This window comes from Delphinus delphis, chromosome 12, assembly GCF_949987515.2.
Source record: "Delphinus delphis chromosome 12, mDelDel1.2, whole genome shotgun sequence".
Classification (NCBI taxonomy): Eukaryota; Metazoa; Chordata; class Mammalia; order Artiodactyla; family Delphinidae; genus Delphinus; species Delphinus delphis.
The window spans coordinates 59,149,664-59,169,527 of NC_082694.2; the positions used below are offsets into that span (position 1 = coordinate 59,149,664).

General features: G+C 39.6%; 1 protein-coding gene across 4 annotated transcripts in view; it reads left to right on the forward strand.

The window, feature by feature from the left end:
* The first annotated feature begins 1,259 nt into the window (after positions 1-1,259).
* SOS1 (SOS Ras/Rac guanine nucleotide exchange factor 1) overlaps positions 1,260-19,864 on the forward strand; it is a 152,616-nt gene continuing 134,011 nt past the window's right edge. For all 4 annotated transcript variants that reach the window (XM_060026777.1, XM_060026778.1, XM_060026779.1 and 1 more), the window contains exon 1: positions 1,260-1,453. In XM_060026777.1, the coding sequence (XP_059882760.1) occupies positions 1,367-1,453 (87 nt within the window). In that variant the 5' untranslated portion in view covers positions 1,260-1,366. The remainder of the gene's footprint in view (positions 1,454-19,864) is intronic.

The window sequence follows — 19,864 nt, forward strand, 5'->3', positions numbered from 1 at the left end:
CACAAACATTCACTAAGTGCCTATTCTGTGTAGAGCCCCTAACCCTGGTGAAAAAGATCTACCTTCCAGGAGTTTGTTATCTAGTTGAACGAGCCTTGTAGAGATACAAAAACACGTTAAGCTAAATGCCCGGAGAGGGGACTGAGTAAAGTGTTCCTGGGATCTGCAGGAGAGGTGTCAATTTCCACTGGAGGTAAGTGGTTATTGGAGTTCATATTTGAAACGGGTTTCAAAGATGAACATATTGCATTTAAAAACACACAAAATCAACGTTACGCGTACACATTTTATTCTTGGTGATGTGGAAAGACCGTTTGGAGACATTGCGATCACTTCTATTATGCTGTAGGTTTCGTGAGAAAGGCACCTATCTTTTGTCCAGCCTGTTTACTATACATTGCATGCTCTGGGCAGTCCTTATCTTCACGCTCGGGAACAAAGTACACAGACACACACCCCTTTCCGAAACGAAAGGCCCAGGGACTCCGAGAGAGGGGTGGGATCCTTCTCGGCCCAACCACACAATGGGGGCCGCTTCACCGTAGCTCGCACCGCACCCCGCAGGCCCCACTCGACCGGGGGTTCGACCGCTCGGGGCCCTGTCGCTCCTCCCCCTGCAGCCCTCGGGGGCGCAGCCACAGCCCGGCGGGGAGCCCTCCCTCGCTCTCTCGCGCTTCCCTCCTCCTTGGCTGGGGAGCCGGAAAACCCGGAGCGAACCGGCCCTGCCCGGCGACGCATGCTCAGTAGCAGGCAGGTTCAGTTCGCTAGTAGGAAGCTCTAGCGCTACACCGGCGTCGGCGGCGGCCGCGGCGGCACCTCAGGCAGCCGGATTCCCCAACAACGACCTCGGGCCTTTCCCCTCCCCCGGTACACCCCGCGCCCAGCTCCGCCCCACCCCGGGTCACTCGCGTTTCGGGGTCCCTGCCGAGCGGGCGCCGCGGCCGGAGTGTCGGTCCACACGCCCTCCCCCAGCCGCCGGCTCCGCCGCGGGGCCAGGCCGGGCCCGGGAGCGCAGCCCCGGCGGGAGGGCGGGCGGCGACCGCGGCGGAGGGCAACCCGGGGCGGCGCCAGCGGGCCGGGGAGGAGTGGGGGCCCGGCCCCGGGGCGGTGGTGCGGGATGCCACCGCCGCCGCCTCCGGGCTGCGTTCGCTCTTCGCGGCTGGTGTCCGTGTCGGGTGGGTGGCCGGGCGCGGGCTTCGCCACCCAGCTCCCTCTCCGGGGCTAGCCCGGCCGCTCGGCGCCCCGAGGGGGCCGGGCCGTCCGGTGGGGCCGCGGCCCTGTTCCGCGCTAAGAGCTCGCCCTCTCGCGGCTCCCCGGCCCGGCCGCCGCCGCCCCTCTCCCAACCCGGAGGCGCCCCGGGGGCACCATGCAGGCGCAGCAGCTGCCGTACGAGTTTTTCAGCGAGGAGAACGCGCCCAAGTGGCGGGGGCTGCTGGTGCCTGCGCTGAAAAAGGTGAGGAGCGCGCTTCCCGGCTGCAGCCCCTGCGAGGGCGCCGGGCCGGGGCTGGGGAAGGGCTGGGAGGCGGGGCGCGCGCGGAGTCGTCTTTCTTCCCGGTCTCACCGCCTCCCAGAAAGGACGGTGCACACCGAGAGGTTCCCTCACACCCGCTGGCTCTCCGTGTTGACATTAACCCGGTGTGGTGTGTGGGAAGGCCGCAGGGAGCCTGAGAGAGTTTGTCCGAAGAATCCAACCGCTGAGAGCTTATTGCCCCTGCCCCTGGTTCAGAGACGAGAGTTGGAGGAGCCTCCGTTTTCAGTGGAGGTCAAAGCAGGCCACTTTTCCGCCTTCTCGGTCCTCTCCCCGAGCTGCTGTCAGCCTCCGGTTTTAGGTGTCCAGTCTGCTCGTCTAAGTGGGCTCCAGAATGCTCTGGCCATAATGCTTGCTCTAAGTAATTGCAGAGCTCGCCTGCCAGCAGGAACAGGGCCTGCTTTGCTCGCCCTCTGTAATCACTCTTCATTCCCCTGAATTCCCCGACTCCTCCGATTCACAGGGGCGGGTGCACATGCCACTGGCCTTCCTTCCTTCCTTCCTTGCTTTCCTTCCTTCCCTTCCCTTTCTCTCTTTCTTTCTCTCTCTTTTTCTCTCCCTCCCCGCCCCCCACGTCTCTCTTTCTCTCTCAAAATCTTGGTACTGTCATTCGGTTTGTTGATTAGAAATTTTAACATTTCTGTGTTTCTTCGAGTTTGCCACATTGTTATCTAAACTTATATACCCCGTGATCTGTACTTTTACACGTTTTAGTATAATTAGGAAGTGTAGTTACATTTTCAGAGCTTCTGAAGCAACGTTGTGACTTAATAATACACTAAAATATCAGCAACTGATCTCTGAATGAATATTAAAAACTATCAGATTATTTTGTTTTCCTTTTACCTCTTATAAATATAGGGATAGCGTTACTCTTTTAATAGTGTTTCTAAAGCCCCATTTCTTGTTGCTCGAAGAATGTTTCATGTTATCTGATTTTAAAATATTTTTATTCCTCACTGAGAGTTGAGATTATAGTGTACCTTTTCTTTTAAACATTTATACTTTAAAAAAAACTGTGTTTTAAGAGGTATCTGATATTTCTCAAAGGCCAGCAACTTTTACTTTCCCTTTTGCGATGTTCTCCCTCTCCCCCTCTTGGTAGCTCACAATGGAACCTATTTGGTTTGTTAGTAGAAATTGCTCATATATTTCAAATATAAGTTATTGACTTTTTTGCTCAGGTATCTGACTAGTCACAGATATCTCTGTGATAATTGTTTTCTAAGAAAACCAAATCTTTGCCATATGCCTTACCTGCTTTATTCATTAGAAATCCTGTCAGGCTCTCTGTTTACTTTTGCTTTACCTGCTAGCTTGCCATCTTAGGTTGTAATAGAAGGGGAGTAGGAAGTCTCAATGATGCTAGAGGCAGGTATCCTGACCAGGGTGGGGAAGAGACAAAAATTATTGACAATATATAAAAGAACTAATAAAGCACTATCAGTTTGGGGCTGTTTTGCTTGGAAGCAAGCAGTTCCTATCCCATGGGAGTCACCATGAAACCCTGTCAGTTGAGGCTCCTATGAGGTAGTGAAAAGAGCACTGGAGGATTTAGCAGACCAGATCTAACTCTGCCACACTGGTGGCCCATGCTGAAATCTGTCCACAAAAGCATTTTTTTTGGCTGGCATAGTGTTGTTTTATTTTTAATGTAATCAGATGCCAGTATTTTCAAATGGGAGATATTACATAAAATCTGAATTTTGAGCTTTTCTTGGAGAATAGGAAGATCTCTCCACATTGGGCCAGCATTCAAGCAAGGCAGTAAGCTGCTGGAGCTGAGTAAATGGCTGCCTTCTTTAGACAAGGCATCTGTCTAAGATTTTCCACAGTCCCCACCAGTCCTCTTTGCTTATTTATATAAACCCGGTTTGACTTTAAGCAGAGATACCCTTGCTTGACAGTAGAAGTGATGGGAGAAGGTGGAAGTGTACACAGTCTCGCTGATGTGTGAGATTCTCCCAATTCGTATATAAAATACGCACTAAAGATGATTTTAAGCCACCAAAGACAGGTTGAAAATATATTTGGTAGCTCAAAACCTGCATTTTCATCTGCTTGTTAGACATTTCCTGTGGATATCTCCATATCTTCTTTTCGACTTATTGTACTGTTTGCAGATGCATCAGCTTGTGTTATCTAACCTGAGGCTCTTTGAACATCCAGGTTTTCTTCACCTGCACGGCCTTTTGCCTGGCCTAACACCACTCATCTTCTGGACTCTCTAGACCTCAGATCTTTTCTCAGATCCTCAGGCCTGAGTTGGATAGTCTTTCTTTCAATCTAAATATTCTTTTAGCACCCTAGCCTAGCACTTAACAATGAATTTTAAGTTCCTATTTTTTTCCTGTTTACGTTCCCCACCCCAACCAGATTGGATGGTCTTTGGGAACAGGGACGATATTTTACCCTCGTTTTATCCTCCATGTATACAGTGCCTGACGCCTGGTTGGCACTTAAATTTGAATGAAAGGGTAGGGAAAACCCAAACAAAACGATCAGCTCCCTCCCTTTCACCTATTAAAAAAGAATTCTTCTTGATCTATTAGCTGTATTATTTTATTTGACTGGTTCAAAACTTTGGAGTCATCTCTGATGACTTAGTACTGCCCACACCCAGTCAGAGCCTGTAGCTTCATTCCCCTTGACATGTTCTTTTAATCTATTCCCCCTACTCCCACTGCTCTTGAGTCTCCTTTCCCAGACTACTGCTGTAGCCTCTTTACTGAGTTCACTGCCTCTCACCTCTCCTTTATCTATTTTTCAAATTTCAGAAGTTATGGGACACTTCTGAATGTGTCACACTCTTGTTCAGAACCGTTGATGTCTTTTGAGGGCATAGAATGAAGTGTGTATTCTTTGGAATAAACTTGATAGTGATCTGTGGTCTGGCTTCATCCTGCTTTTCTGGATGGATTGCTTACCATAGTCTTTCATATACTTTATGCTTCAGCCAGACTGGACTACTACTTTTCCTGAAAATCCCCAGAAGGTCTCAATATATCTGTTAGTCTAAGTCCTACCTTATCTATTGCATAAGCATATTGTGCCTACTGCAGACCAAGTATTGCTCTCAGCACTAAGGATTAAAAGGTAATTGACATCATCCAGAAATGACTAAGTTCGAATATGATGGGAAGTGGCAGAAGATGAGTTTGGAGAGGAAACTGATTTATAGAGAACTTTTTGTATGTTAAGCTAAGGAGTATGAATTTTATCTTGAGGGGATAGATGGCATTGAGGAATTTTAAATAGGGGAGTAACATAAAATTTCAATTTTAGAAAATCCACTTTGGCCATAGAATAGAAAATGGATTGGAGAATAATGAGACCCAAGGTAAGGAGAAAAGTTAGAAGAAGGCTAGGGTTAATAGTCCAGCCAAGAGATGATATGCATTTGAATTAGGATGGAAGTGTGGAGATGGATTTTACTTGAGAGATGTTTAAAATGCAGAATTGACAGGATCTAGTAACTCACTGATTGATTGGGGGAAATGGTAAGAGTAGGAGGATTCTTAAGTTTCTGGTTTGAGTGCCTTTAGTCAGGATAGAGAATGTAGGAGGAGAACCTGCTGGGGTGGAAAGAGTGGCATTATAAGATGAGTTTTGAACTTGTTGATTTAAAAGTCATTTTGGGTTATCCAGGTGGACTTGTCAAACTGGCAACTGGTTGTTGGTATCTGGTGAAACAGATTTGGGACTTCCAGGTGTGTGAGTAGAGCCATGAGAATAGACAAAGCTTATATCCTATGAAAGACTTACACATGAATGTTCATGGCAGTTCTGTTCAGCAGAAAATTGGAAACAACCCAAATGTCCATCAGCAGGTGAATTAATAAACAAATTGTGATATAGTCATACATTGGAATACTTCTCAGCAGTAAAAAGGAATGAACTATTGATATACAAGACAACGTTGCTTAATCTCAAAATAAGCTGAATGAAAGAAGCCGAAGAAACTGCCCCCTGCCCCCTCAAAAAACACCACAGTATATACTATAAATTTCTAGAAAATGCATCCACAGTGACAAAAAACAAGTCAGTAGTTATTTTGGGGGGCAGGCTTTTATGTTCATTTGTCTTGATTGTACCAGTAGTTTCAGGAGAGTATACATATATTAAAATTTAACGGATTATACAGCTCAGATATGTGCAATTTATTGTATGTTAATTGTACCTCAAAGAAGGTGTTAAAGTAGGTGAGGCCACCCACTGAAAATGATTAGAGATAAGAATGAAATAAGGCTGGCATCAGAACTGGGGAAATAGAATGGACAATAGGGTGTAGGGGAAGAGCAGAGGGAAAGGCATGAGTAAAGGAGATTAAGAAGGAAAGAGTCAGGTAGAAAGAATGGGACCCTAGTGTCTGAGAAGCTGAGAATGGAAGGGGTTTCAAGAAAAGTGTCATTAACTGTATCAGGCTATAGAAAAGTCAAATAAGGGGCCTGAAAAGTGTTAGTTAGATTTGACAGCTTAGGGGTCACTTATGTCCAAGCAGTTTCGGTGTGAGAATAGAAGATGGAAGAGCATAGAAAAAGAATAGCAAGAACAGATGAGTTTCTTCAGATTTTTTTTTCCCCCTAGAAGCTTGGAAATGAAGGGAAAAGAGATACTTCTGTGACAAGAAGGGGGTTCAAGTTGGGGAAGACACTTGTTTTTTATTTGAAGGTAATGGAAACTTGTTTATGTTAGGAGGCTTTGGGGAAGGAGCTGATAGAGAATGCTAGTGAAGATACTGAACAAGATGAGCTCAGGAACACAGCAGTGGGATTTGCCTTGAATTATTTGCCAGGTACTATTTTAAGTGCCTTGCATGTGTTCTCTTATTCTCACAGTATACTGTTATTGTCTCTATTTTATAAGAGAGAAAACTGAGGTTTGGAAAGTATAACTTGGTTACAGAGTCTGCATTTTTAAGCAGTACTGATGATGATCCGCTACCTCTGGCAGGAGTGATGACATCCTTTCTTCTGAGGTGGGAGGAGGTGAGATAAAATGGGTTTGTAGGTTGGGGAGCAGGTAGTTCATGCTCGGTAGCCACTATGTTCATGATGGAATGAAAGGCAAGATCCTTTACATAGAGTGAGGAAAGAGAAATGAGTAAGGAGTTTAAGAAGCATAATCCAGTTTTGGAATTGCTGCTGTGGAGTCTGGAGAAGGAGCCAACCAGTGAATTAGAAAGGAATTGCTCAGCAGTGCTGAGTGTGGAAGTTATAAATTTGGAGTAGCATTCATTGGTCTAGTGGTTGTGAGATTTTCCTCGGGCAGCACTCATCAGTTTAGGTAAATGGGTAGAGAAGGGTAGTTGGTTGCAGGTGGCTGCAGTAGAGACGAAGAGAATAGAGATATTACAGATGATTGGAAGTGAAGCTATAAGAGACATAATGGAGGTGTAAATGAGAGCTCCATGGATTAGAAATCTCAATGAGTTAGAAAAGGGTAATGGGAGCACGTAAGGAATTATTTTACAGTTTACACCTGGATTTTATAATTTACATTTTACTGTTTGCTTTATCACATGCCTATTCATCCACCAATACAACTTACGTTTTGATGGATTTCAAAGTAAGTTGTGGACATCGGTACACTTTACCCCTAAATACTTCAGCATGTATGTCATTAACTTAGAGTTCAGTATTTGTTTGCAGTTCTTTTTGTTTTTTAGGTAAAATTTACATATAATGGAATACACAAATGTTAATTGTACCATTTAATGAATTTTGGCAAATCAGTACAACCTAAGCCTCTACCAAGATATCGAACATTACTATCACTCCTGAAATTTCCCTCATGTGCCTTCTCGGTCAGTTCCTGCTCCCAACCTCCAGAAGCAACTGCTTTTCTGATCTTCTATCATCCTACCATAGGTTAATATTATCTGTTCTAGGATATCATATAAATAGAATCGTACAGTATATATTTTTGGAGAGGCTTTTGAGATTGTGTTTATGAAGAATTCATTCCTTTTTTCTCTCATATGAACATGTCAAAAGTTTATCAAGTGGATGTATATCAGGGACGTTTCCAGTTTGGGGCCATTATGAATAGAGCTGCCATGAATGTTCTTATACAGGTTGTGTTGTAGAAATGTTTTCATTTCTCTAGGGTAAATATCAGGAGAAATGGCTCATAGAGTAAGTGTCCGCTAGTTTTATAAGAAACTCCCAGACCTTTTCTCAAAGTGGTTGTACCATTTTATGTTCCCACCAACAATGTATGAGAGTTCCAGTTGCTCTACATCCTTGCCAGTACTCAGTGTTATTAGTCTTTTTTTTTTTAATTTTTTAAATTTTTTTAGTCTTTAATTGTAGTCGTTGTGGTGGGTGTGTAGTGGTATCTCATTGTGGGTTTTTTTTTTTTTTGCGGTACGCGGGCCTCTCACTGTTGTGGCCTCTCCCGTTGCGGAGCACAGGCTCCAGACGCGCAGGCTCAGTAGTTGTGGCTCATGGGCCTAGCCGCTCCGCGGCATGTGGGATCTTCCTGGACCGGCGCACGAACCCGTGTCCCCTGCATCAGCAGGCAGATTCTCAACCACTGCGCCACCAGGGAAGTCCTCATTGTGGTTTTAATTTGCTATATCCTGATGACTAATGATATTGAGCACTCTTTCTTGTTCTTGTAGGTTATTTGTATATCTTCTTTTGGGCAGTGTCTGTGTAAATCTGCTGCCCATTTAAAAAATTGAGCTGTTTTTCTTTACAGTATTGAGTTGTGGGAGTTCTTTGTATATCCTGGTTAACTGTCCTTTATCAGATATATGTTTCATGAATATTTTCTTCTAGCCCGTGGCTTGTCTATTCATTTTCCTAATGGTGTTTTTTGATGAACCCGAGTTTTTAATATTGATGGAGACAAATTTATCAGGTTTTTTTTCTTTTAAGGTTATTGTGCCCTGTCCCAGAACCCCTTGCCTGCCACCAAGTTATGAAGACATGGTCCTAATGCTATTTTCTAAAAGCTTTATAGTTTTAGCTTTTACATAATCTGTGGTCCATTTCAAATTAATTGTGTATGATACGAGGTAAGAATTGAGATTCATTTTTTTTATGCTTGTATCTAGTTATTTTAGAACTATTTGTCAAAGGGACTTTCCTTTCCCTGTTGGATTCTGTTGTTGTTTTTGTGAAAATTAATGAATATATATTATATATTAATGTAAATGTATATTTAAATATGTAATATATATAAAATATATATATATTTTTAGACTCTCCATTCTGTTCCATTGATGTTTTGTTTATCTTTACCCGAATACCACACTATTGATTACTGTAGATTTATGGTAAGTCTTAAAGTTAGGTAGTGTAAGTCCTCCTTCTTTTAAAATATTATTTTATTGTTTCTAGGTTTTGCATTTCAATATAAATTTTAAACCATTCTGTCAATTTCTACCAAAAAATCTTGGTGAGATTTTAATTGTAATTGCATTGAATCTGTAGATAACTAGGGAGGATTGACATCTTAACAATAGCAAATCTTTGGATTCATGAATGTAGTATAGGTCTCCATTTATTTAGAGTTTTAAATTTCTCTCAGAAACACTTTAAGTGTAGAAGTCTTACATGTCTTTGGTTATGTTTAATCTGAAATATTTTGCTTTTTGATGCTATTGTAAATTGTTTCAAAATTTTATTTTCCAGTTGTTTGCTACAAGTATATAAACAATAGGTGAAAATTCGGAGAGCAATAAAGAGAAGTTGCAGGGTAACACATGTGCCCAGGCCTAGAGAGAATTTAGTCCAAATGGGAGATGAAGGAGAGAGACTTCTAAGGGGAAAGAGAGAGGGAATTGCAGAAATTTTATATTGCTATCATTTGGAAGTCCTTAAATATGCATCGAGTCCTTCAGTATGCCGAAAATGCATGAAAAAGAAAGGCATTATGAAACTCAAAAAAGTTGTTTAATAAAGATGATATATCTGAATAAAAAACAAAAGCATGTAGCTGACTTTTGTATATTGATTTGTATCCTTTGACCTTGCTCGTAGTTGTTTTGTAGACTTTATAGAATTTTCTACATAATTATGTCATATGCAAATAGAGTCTTATATTTATTTCTTTTTCTTATTTTACTGACTAGGACTTCCATTACAGTGTTGAATCAAAGTAGGGAGAGTGCTCATCCTGCCTTGTTCTCATTCTTAAGGGAAAAGCATGTCTTATTTCACCATTAAGGATGATGTTAGTTTTCATTGATGCTCTTTATCAGATTGAGGATTTCCCCTTCCACTTGTAGTTTTCTGAGAGTTTTGGGGTTTTCTAAAATCACAAATGGATACTGAAGTTTGTCAAATGATTTTTCTGTGTCTCTTAAAATAATCATAAGGTTTTTCTCCTTTATTCTGTCAGTATTATGGTAAATCACCTTAATTGATTTTGAATGTTAACCTACATTTCCTGGATAAGCCATAGCAGATAGTATTTTATTGATTTCCTGCTTTGTGTCAGTATTCTAGGCACTATGCTTGGTACTTTACATACTTATCTCTGTTCTACCCATTGACTTCTCAAGGTGGTGATTTTTACAGCTGAGTTTTACAGATGAGGAAATGGATCCTCAGGCAAATTGCTCAAGATCTTGTGACTAATGAGTAGAATCAAGATTTGAACTTATGTCTGTTTAGCTTCAGAGACAACTCTTTCCACTGTACTGTGTTTCTTCCTTTGAGTAGGCAGTATAATACAGACAATGGTGTTCTAATTGTCCTGCACCTTAGGTTTTAGGGAAGCAGTGTCTTAGGAGGGAAGGAGGCTGAATGAAGAGGGTTTTGAAACTCCTTGAGTTAGGCTGAGAAGCTTAACTCTTCTACATATTGGGGCTCTGTGTAGAATTGCATTTGACAAAAGGATTCTGCTGTATAAAAAAGTAATAATTTTAAAGGTGGTAGTTAATGAAAAGACAGCATAGACCATAAAGGAAAGGGCTGAGAAGTAATGGTCTTGGGATGGCAATAGGAAGCTAGGAGACTATCCTTGTATGTTTATATTTGGGAGTGAAGGAAGTGACATTTTAGTGGAAGTGGGAGTTAGCCAGGTGAGGATGAGGAGGAAGTGTGTTCCAAGGGTTTGTGGTCCAAAGAGTCTTTGGAGTCCAAGAGGAGCTCAGCATCTTAGGAATTCTGAGTAGCTGGAGTCTGGAGCGTGGGGACAGGTCTTGTGAACCGTGAGGAACCACTGAAAGGTTTTAAGCAGGATATTGATAATAAGATATGAATTTTGAAGGATCACTGTCTGCTCTGTGGAGCCTGGATTAAATGGCAGCAGAACTGTAGGCAGGAAGGTAGGTTAGGGGACTTTTGCAGCAATTCATGGAAGGGATGATGGTGGTCTTGACTAGGGCAGTAGCGGTGGGGATAAAGAAAAGTGGACATATTTTATTTTTATTTATTTATTTTTGGCTGCATTGGGTCTTCGTTGCTGCGCGTGGGCTTTCTCTAGTTGTGGTGAGCGGGGGCTACTCTTCGTTGCAGTGCACGGGCTTCTCATTGCGGTGGCTTCTCTTGTTGTGGAGCGCGGACTCTAGGCGCATGGGCTTCAGTAGTTGTGGCATGCGGGCTCAGTAGTTGTGGTTTGCGGGCTCTAGAGCGCAGGCTCAGTAGTTGTGGCTCACGGGCTTAGTTGCTCCGCGGACTGTGGGATCTTCCCCAACCAGGGCTCGAACCTGTGTCCCCTGCACTGGCAGGTGGATTCTTAGCCACTGTACCACCAGGGAAGTAGTGGACAGAGTTTAGATTTAGAGGTAGATTGGTAGTTGAATGACAGGGTAGTGAGAGGAGTCAAAGCTGATTCCCAGGATTCTGGCATAGGAGTCTAAGTGGTAATGGTGATGAAAGGGGGGATACTGGGAGAGGAACACCTTTGGAGGGGAACTAGGAAACCATCAGTACTCTGGGAATGAGAAGGTGTGAGGGAATTGTGATAGGAGGAATTTACACATTGTGGGTAGTCAAGCGTGCAAGCATGGAAGGGATCTTTGTTGGATTGTCCTTATTAATTACAGGCAGGTACAACCTGAAGGCCCTGATGATATCTTTCAATGTACATTTCAAATACCATCTCTACAAAGGCTTTCTACTACAATTCCATCCCCTAAATAGAATGAATCTCTTAATTTCTTTAGTACTTTATACTTCAATTTTAGTACTTAATGATAATCTGCCCTTTAAAGTTTGTTTGTATCTGTGGCTTCTCTCCTCCACTATATTGGGAGCTATTTGAGAGCACGATAGGATCCTACTCACCTTTGTATTCCCTGTAATGCTTAGCATATTTCTCATGTATAGCAGGTGCTCAGTACATATGTTGAATTGTATGAAGTTCTGATCTTGTCCCCTCAAGAATATACTTACTAAGGAGTTAGCTGAGATCTTTACCAGTCAAAAGGCATTGGAATTGTCATGTTTGGTGTATCCTATTTTAGCAAATAGGGAAACAAATAATTCATTTGAAATGGCAAAATAGAAAAAAACAGTCTAATGCTGCAAGGGAGAAGCAGATGCCAAGATGGGATTAAGCATGCAAGAAATTTATTAGGAGAAGTACTTGTGAGAGAAAATGAGGACAGAGGCAAGGAGAGTTGTCAGACTGATGTAAGTCTGACTCCAAGTGAAGGAGAGAGGTAAGGAAGGAAGTCTGGGTGAAAGTGTCGTAGTTCTAAGGAAGTTCACCAAGACCTCAGAAGTCCTTGAGCCAAAGTTGCCTATCACAAAAATTCCTCATCTCCCAGGACTAGGGCTGCCTTAGTATGCCTATGGTGCTCTTTGCCTGGCAGCAGCCAGTTGAGAAGTGTGGCCTCCATGCACAGTGATGGATTTCAGAGTGCAGCAGCTGGGGCCCACAGTCAAGTATTTCCCCTGGAGTCAGAGATCTGAGAGGCTCATTCTCATAGCCAGCCAGGGTCATGTCTGTGGCTATAAATTGCCTGATTTGGGAGAATTTAATTACAGTATTCCCTCAGTTAAAGTGGTAATTTGTTCCCCCCCAAACCCCTTATGCTTTAAGAAAAATATACCTTAGGATGAGTTCTAAAAGTCAAAACTTAATTGTCATTGATATTAATAGTACACAGTTTGCTTTAGTAGTTATCAAATAAAGTTTGCATTTCATATTCAAGTTTATTTCATAATTAAACCTTTAATGTACCAAACCACAAACAAAGCAGTAAAGATGAAAGAAAACAATGCAAACGATACCTGTATTACTACTGTATGAACTAGTGAGCCAGGAGCACTTCAGGCACTTCAGCAGTACCTTGAGTAGTCCAGCCGTCCAGTTATGAAGATGAGTGCTTGTTGACTTTCCTTTCTACACTGAACTGCCTCCGGCAGACAAACACAAATCAGTAAAAGAAATTACTCATAAAGTCAGATTCTGGAAATCTCCCATTGGAGTTGGGGAAGGGAGCATACACTGGAGAAAAGAGGTAATTTAAAGTTTTGGTTTTATGGACCCTGAATTACTCATATTATTTTTAAAGTAGGTATTTTAAAATTGTAATGGGAAGATGATTTTGAAAAGAGTTTTCAAAATTTTCCTGCTGATTTTGACTGGTTTGGTTTTATTCACCAAATTTGTTGAGTATTTATTGTATGGCAAACATTATGGACAATTAAAAAATGAAACATAATTGTTGCTTTTATGAAACTTGTATATGGTGGTAAAAAGAAAATCTGTAATCTTCCCATATGTGTTAAAACACTCCAGTCCTAGTGTACAGAAAGTTTGGTTCAGGGTTAAAAATAAAAATGTAAAAAATAGATAAAAAATAAATAAGTCTTGGAATTAAAAAAAAGTTGAGTTTTAAATTAGAGACTTTTTGTAATAAGCTAACTTAAATTCCAGTTATTCTTTTATAATTCCTGAAACAAACTTTTCCCTTTCTATATAGACAAGTCCCATTTTCTATTTTACTTACAATCTAAACCATTTGCAAGTAAATTGATTTCTGTGTATGGCTCAGTAGTTTGTAATGGAATGCACTTACTGATAATTGCATTCACAGCTGTTTTGTTTAAGGACTTTGATAGGATTCTGATTTCTGTCCATATGTTTAATAACTTTTTCTCTTATTTATTGTGGTAAAAAATATATGTAAAAAAATTAATCATTTTAACCATTTCTAAGTGTAAATTCAGTGCCAAAAACTGCATGCATAAGGTTGTGCAACCATCACCACTATCTATTTCCAAAACTTTTCATCACCTCAAACAGAAACTCTGTACATATTAAGCAATAACTCCTAACTTCCCCCTCCCCCAGCCCCTGGTAACCTCTAATCTACTTTCTGATTTTATGAATTTGCCTATTCCAGATATTTCATGTAAGTGGAATCATACAATATTTGTCCTTTTGTGTATGATTTATTTTAGTTAGCATAATGTCTCATCCATATTGTATCAGAATTTAATTCCTTTTTAAGGCTGAATAATATTTCATTGCGTGTGTATACCACATTTTGTTTATTCATTCCTCTGTTCATGGACACTTGGGTTGTTTCTACCTTTTGGCTATTGTGAGTAATGCTACAGTGAACATTGGTATACAAGTATTTGTTTGAGTTCCCGTTTTCAATTCTTTTGGGTATATACCTGGAAGTGGAATTGCTGGGTCACTTGGTAATGCTATGTTTAAGTTTTTGAGGCACTGTCATACTGCTTTCTACAGCAGTCACATGATTTTACATTCCTACCAGCAATGTACAAAGGTTCCAGTTTCTCCACGTCGTCACTTATATGTTATTTTCTGTTTTTTGTTTTGTTTTTAATTGCCATCCTAGTTGATGTGAAATGATACCTCATTGTGTTTTGGTTTGTATTTCCCTAATGACTAATAATGTTGAGCATCTTTTCATGTTCTTAACGGCGGTTTGTATATCTTCCATGGTGAAATGTCTGTTCAAGTCCATTGCCTATTTTAAAAATTAGGTTGTTTGTGTTTTTGTTGTTAAGTGTTAGGGCATCGTTGTATATTCTTGATATTAGACCCTTATCCGCTATATGATTTGTAAATATTTTCTCCCATTAAAACACAACCAAAAAACTGTCTTTTCAGTTTCTTGATAATGTCCTTTGCACAAAAGTTTTAAATTTTGATGAAATTCAGTTTATCTATTTTGTTCTTTCATTGTTTGTGCTTTTGGTGTCATATCTGAGAATCCTTTGCAAAATCCAAGATCATGAAGATTTACCCCTAAGTTTTCTTCTAAGAAATTTATGTTTTAGCTCTTATATTTAGGTCATTGATCCTTTTGGGGTTAAATTTTGTATTTGGTGTGAGTTAGGTGGAACTCACACCGAATACATGTGGAAATCTGTGGAAAATTCATTTCCACAGATGTGGAAATGAATTCATCCTTTTGCATATAGAAATCTGGTTGTTCCAGCACCATTTGTGGAAAAGATTGATCTTTTCCCACTGAATAGACTTGGCATCATTGTCAAAAATCAATTGACCGTAGATGTATAGATTTATTTCTGGACTCTCTATTCTATTCCATTGGTCTATGAGTCTGTGTTTATGGCAGTACCACACTGTTTTGATTACTGTAGCATAGCATAGTAAGTTTTGAAATTAAGAAGTGGAGTCCTACAACTTCGTTTTTCTTTTTTATGATTGTTTTGGCTATTCAGCAATTCCGTATGAATTTGAGAATTGGCATTTCCATTTCTGCAAAAAAGGCTATTGGAGTTTGATAGAAGTTGCATTGAATCTGTCGATTATTTTGGTTAGTATTGGCATCTTAATATAAAGTCTTCCTACCCATGAACACAGGATGTCTCTCCATTTATTTAGGTCTTCTTTAATTTTCTTCAGCAATATATTGTAGTTTTCAGGGTAAAATACTTCCACCTCTTTGGGTAAATCCATTCCTAGGTATTTTATTCTTTTAGATGCTATTATTCTTTTAGTTGCTAAATGGAATTACAGTCCTAATTTCCTTTTCAGATTGTACCTTGTAGGTGTAAAACACAACAGCTTTTTGTGTGTTGATTTTTGTTCTGCAACTTTGCTAAATTAATTTACTAGCTCTGGTAACTTTCTTATGGATTCTTCAGGACTTTTCTACATATAGGATAATGTCATCTGCAAATAAAAATAGTTTTCTTCCTTTCCATTTGGATGCCTTTTATTTCTTTTTCTTGTTTGATTGCTCTGGCTAGAACATCTAGTACAGTTTTGAATAGCAGTGGTAAAGTGGGCATCCTAGTCTTATTCCTGATCTTGGGGTGAAAGCTTTCAGTTTAGCTGTGGGTTTTTCATAGATGCCCTTTGTCATGTTGAGGAAGTTCCCATCTATTTCTAGTTTTAGGAGTGTTTTTATCATGAAAGGATGTTGGGTTTTGTCAAATGCCTTTTCTGAGTTAATTGAGTGATCATGTGTGTTTTCCTTTATCCTATTAATGTCTATTATATTGATTTTTTTAAAAATGTTGAATTGCTTCTGCATTCTTGGGATAAATCCCAGTTGGTCAAGGTGCTGTTTTAATATGCTGTTGGATTCAATTTGCTAGTATTCTGTTAAGAATTTTTGCATCTATACTCATAAAGCATATCGGTCTGTAATTTTCTCATGATGTCTTTATCTGCCTTTGGTATTAAGGTAATGCTGGCTTCACAGAATGAGTTAAGAACTGTTCCTTCTTCTGTTTTTTTGGAATTCTTCACATGTTGGGTAAAATTCACCAGTGCTGCTGTCTGGTCCTGCATCTTTCCTTGTTGGAAGGTTTTGATTACTGAGTCAGGTTTTGATTACTGATTTCTTGTTATATGTCGAGATTTTAAATTTCTTGTTGAGTCAGTTTAGGTTAATTTGTGTGTTTCTAGGAATCTGTCCATTTATTCTATATTATCTAGTTTTTCAGTGTGTAATTGTTCATAGTATTTTCTTACAATCTGTTTTATTTCTGTGAGGGCAGTGGTAATAATGTCCCCACTTTCATTTCTGATTTTAGTTATTTTTGTCTTTTCTTTTTCTTAGATGGTCTATAAAAGGTTTGTCAATTTTGCTGGTTTTTTCCAAAGAAGCAGCTTTTGGTTTCATTGATTCTGTCTATTGTTTTTCTGTTCTCTGTTTCATTTATCTCTAATTTTTATTATTTCCCAGCTTTGAGTTTAATTTCTTTTCTAGTACCCCGACATTAAAAGTTAGGTTATTGATATCTTTTTTCTTTTTTAACGTAGACATTTATAGTCATAAATATCCATCCAAGTGCTGCTTTTGCTGTATCCTTTAAGTTTTGGTATGTTGTGTTTTCCCTAAGTATTTTCTAATTTCCCTTAGGATTTCTTCTTTGAACCTTTGGATGTTTAACAATGTGTTGTTTAACTTCTACATATTTGTGAGTTTTCCAGTTTTCCCGCAGTTGTTGATTTCTATCTTTATTCTTAGTCAGAAGAGGTTCTGTCTGATTTCAGTCTTTTTAAATTTTTTGAGTCTTTGTTTTGTGGCCTAACATATGGCTTATCCTGGAGAATGTTCCATACGTACCTGAGAAGAATGTGTATTCTACTGTTACTGGGTAAAGTGTTCTCTATATGTCTGTTAGGATTATAGTGTTCAAGTCCTCTACTTCCTTATTGACCTTCTATCTAGATGTTCTGTTGAAATTGGTGTATTGAACTAATATTTCTCCCTTCAATTTGGTCAGTGTTTACTTCATATCTTTTGGGGGTCTGTTGTTTGTGCGTATATATTTCTTTATTTTAAAAAAAATTTTTATTGAAGTATAGTTGATTTATAATGTGTTAGTTTCAGGTGTACAGCACAGTGGTTCAGTTGTGTGTGTGTGTGTGTGTGTGTGTATGTATTCTTTTTCAGATTCTTTTCCCTTATAGGTTGTTACAAGATATTGACTGTAGTTCTGGGTGCTATACAGTAGGTACTTGTTGGTTATCTATTTTATATATAGTGGTGTGTATATGTTAACATATATGTTTACAATTGTTTTATCTTCTTGATGAATTGACGCTTTTTTCAAAATAAAATGTCCTTCTTTGTCTCTTGTAACAGTTTTTGATCTAATGCCTATTTCATTTGACATTAGAATAACCACACTAATACTCTTTTTTTTCTGTTTTCATGGAATGTCTTTTTCCATCCTTTCACTTTGAAACTATTTATACTTTTGTGTATAAAGTGAGTCTCTATAGGCAGCATATAGTTGGATCATGTTTTTTAATCCATCCTGCCAATCTCTGGCTTTGATTGGAAAGTTTAACCCAATTAAATTTAAAGTTAATGGCTGATAAGGAAGGACCTCTGCCATCATTTTGCTTTTTTGTTGTGAAATTTTATACCTTTTTTGTGGCTCATTTCCTCCATTACATACTGCCTTCTTGTTTTTTTTTTCTAATTAGTTTATTGTAGTGAACCATTCTCATTTCCTTCTCATTTTCTTTTGTGTGTATTTTTTAAAAATATTTATTTATTTGGCCACTCTGAGTCGTAGTTACGGCATGTGGGATCTTTAGTTGTGGCATGTTGGTTCTTAGTTATGGCATGGGGGATCTAGTTCCCTGACCAGAGATAGAACCTGGCAGAGTCTTAACTACTGGACCACCAGGGACATCGCTTGTGTGTATTTTTTAGATATTTTCTTTGTGGTGAATTACATTTAATGTCCTAAATTTATAACAGTTTAGTTTGCATTGATGTGAACTTAACTTCAGTAACATACAGCTCAGTCTTACCCCGTTATGTTGCTGTCGTCACAAATTACATCTTTATACATTGTGTATCCAGTATCATGGACTCATAGTTATTTTTTATGCATTTGTCTTTGAAATCCTATAGGAAATACAGCAAAGTTAGAAACCAAATATACAGTAATACTCGTTTTTATATTTGCCAGTGTATTTACCTTTACTAGAGACCTTTATTTCATATGACTTTGAGTTGCTGTTTAGTGGCCTTTCATTTCAGCTTGAAGGAGTATCTTTAGCACTTCTTGTAGGGCAGGTCTGATGGTAGTGAACACCCTCAGCTTTTGTTTATCTGGCAACATCTTAATTTGTACCTCATTTTTTGTTTTTTTTTGCGGTACGTGGGCCTCTCACCGCCGTGGCCTCTCCCGTTGCGGAGCACAGGCTTCGGACGCGCAGGCTCAGCAGCCATGGCTCACGGGCCCAGCCCACCCCACAGCATGTGGGATCTTCCCAGACCGGGGCACAAATCCGTGTCCCCCGCATCAGCAGGCGGACTCTCAACCACTGCGCCACCAGGGAAGCCCTGTACCTCATTTTGAAGGACAGTTTTGCCAGATATGGAATTCTTGGTTGACATTTTTTTTCTTTCCACACTTAAATATGCCATCCTACTGTATTTGGGCCTCCACGGTTTCTGATAAGAAATAAGCTGCTGATCTTATTGAGGACCCCTCGTACGTGAAGAGTTGCTTCTCCTGCTGCTTTTAGGGTTTTGTCTTTGTTTTTGACAGTTGGATTATAATGTGCCTTGGTGTGTGTTTCTTGGAATTTATCCTACTTAGATTTTATTGAACTTTTTGAATTTGTAGATTAATGTATTTCATCAGATTTGGGATGTTTTCAGCCATTATTTCCTCAAATGTTATTTCTGTCCCTTTCTCTCTTCTCCTTCTGGGACTCCCATAATGCATGTTCTGGTCTACTTGTTATCCCACAGGTCCCTTAGGTTTTGTTTACTATTTTTTAAAAAAGCATTTTGAGCATATTTAAGTCAGTTGTCTGAAAGTTTTTGCCTAGGTAGTCTGATGTCTGGGCTTCCTTAGCCAGTTTCTCTCAGTTAATTTTGTTCCTTTGAACATGCCATACTTTCCTGTTTTTTTGTATGCTATGTGATTTTTTTTCTGTTTTTAAAACTGGGCATTTGAATACTATAATATGGTAACTATTGAAATCAGATTCTTCCCTTTCGCCAGGGCTTGCTGTTTTATTGTTTGTTTTTATTTGGTTTTGTTTTTGATTGTTGAAGGTTATCAATATGTTTGTTTAATGACTTTCATAAGTGATTTTTTTTTTCAAACACAGTATTCCTTGGTGTGTATAATCACTGAAGTCTCTGTTACTTAGCCTGTGTTTCCATAGTATTTTGACAGAGATTTCTTTGAGCTCCAGGAGCTAAAAAAAATCAACCAACCAAACAACAACAGAAACCTCTCCCAGTCTGTACAGATTGGCTCTGTGCTGGTGCACTCTTGTAACACCTTGTGAATTGCCAGTGGGACATAGCACTAATAATTAGAGTAAAATTCAGATCTATACCCTGAGATTTGTCCATTGTGCTATGTAAGATAAAGTTTTCTGCTTTTCACAAGAAAATAATTTGTATTTGGTTTAAATTAGTTGTGTCCTAGT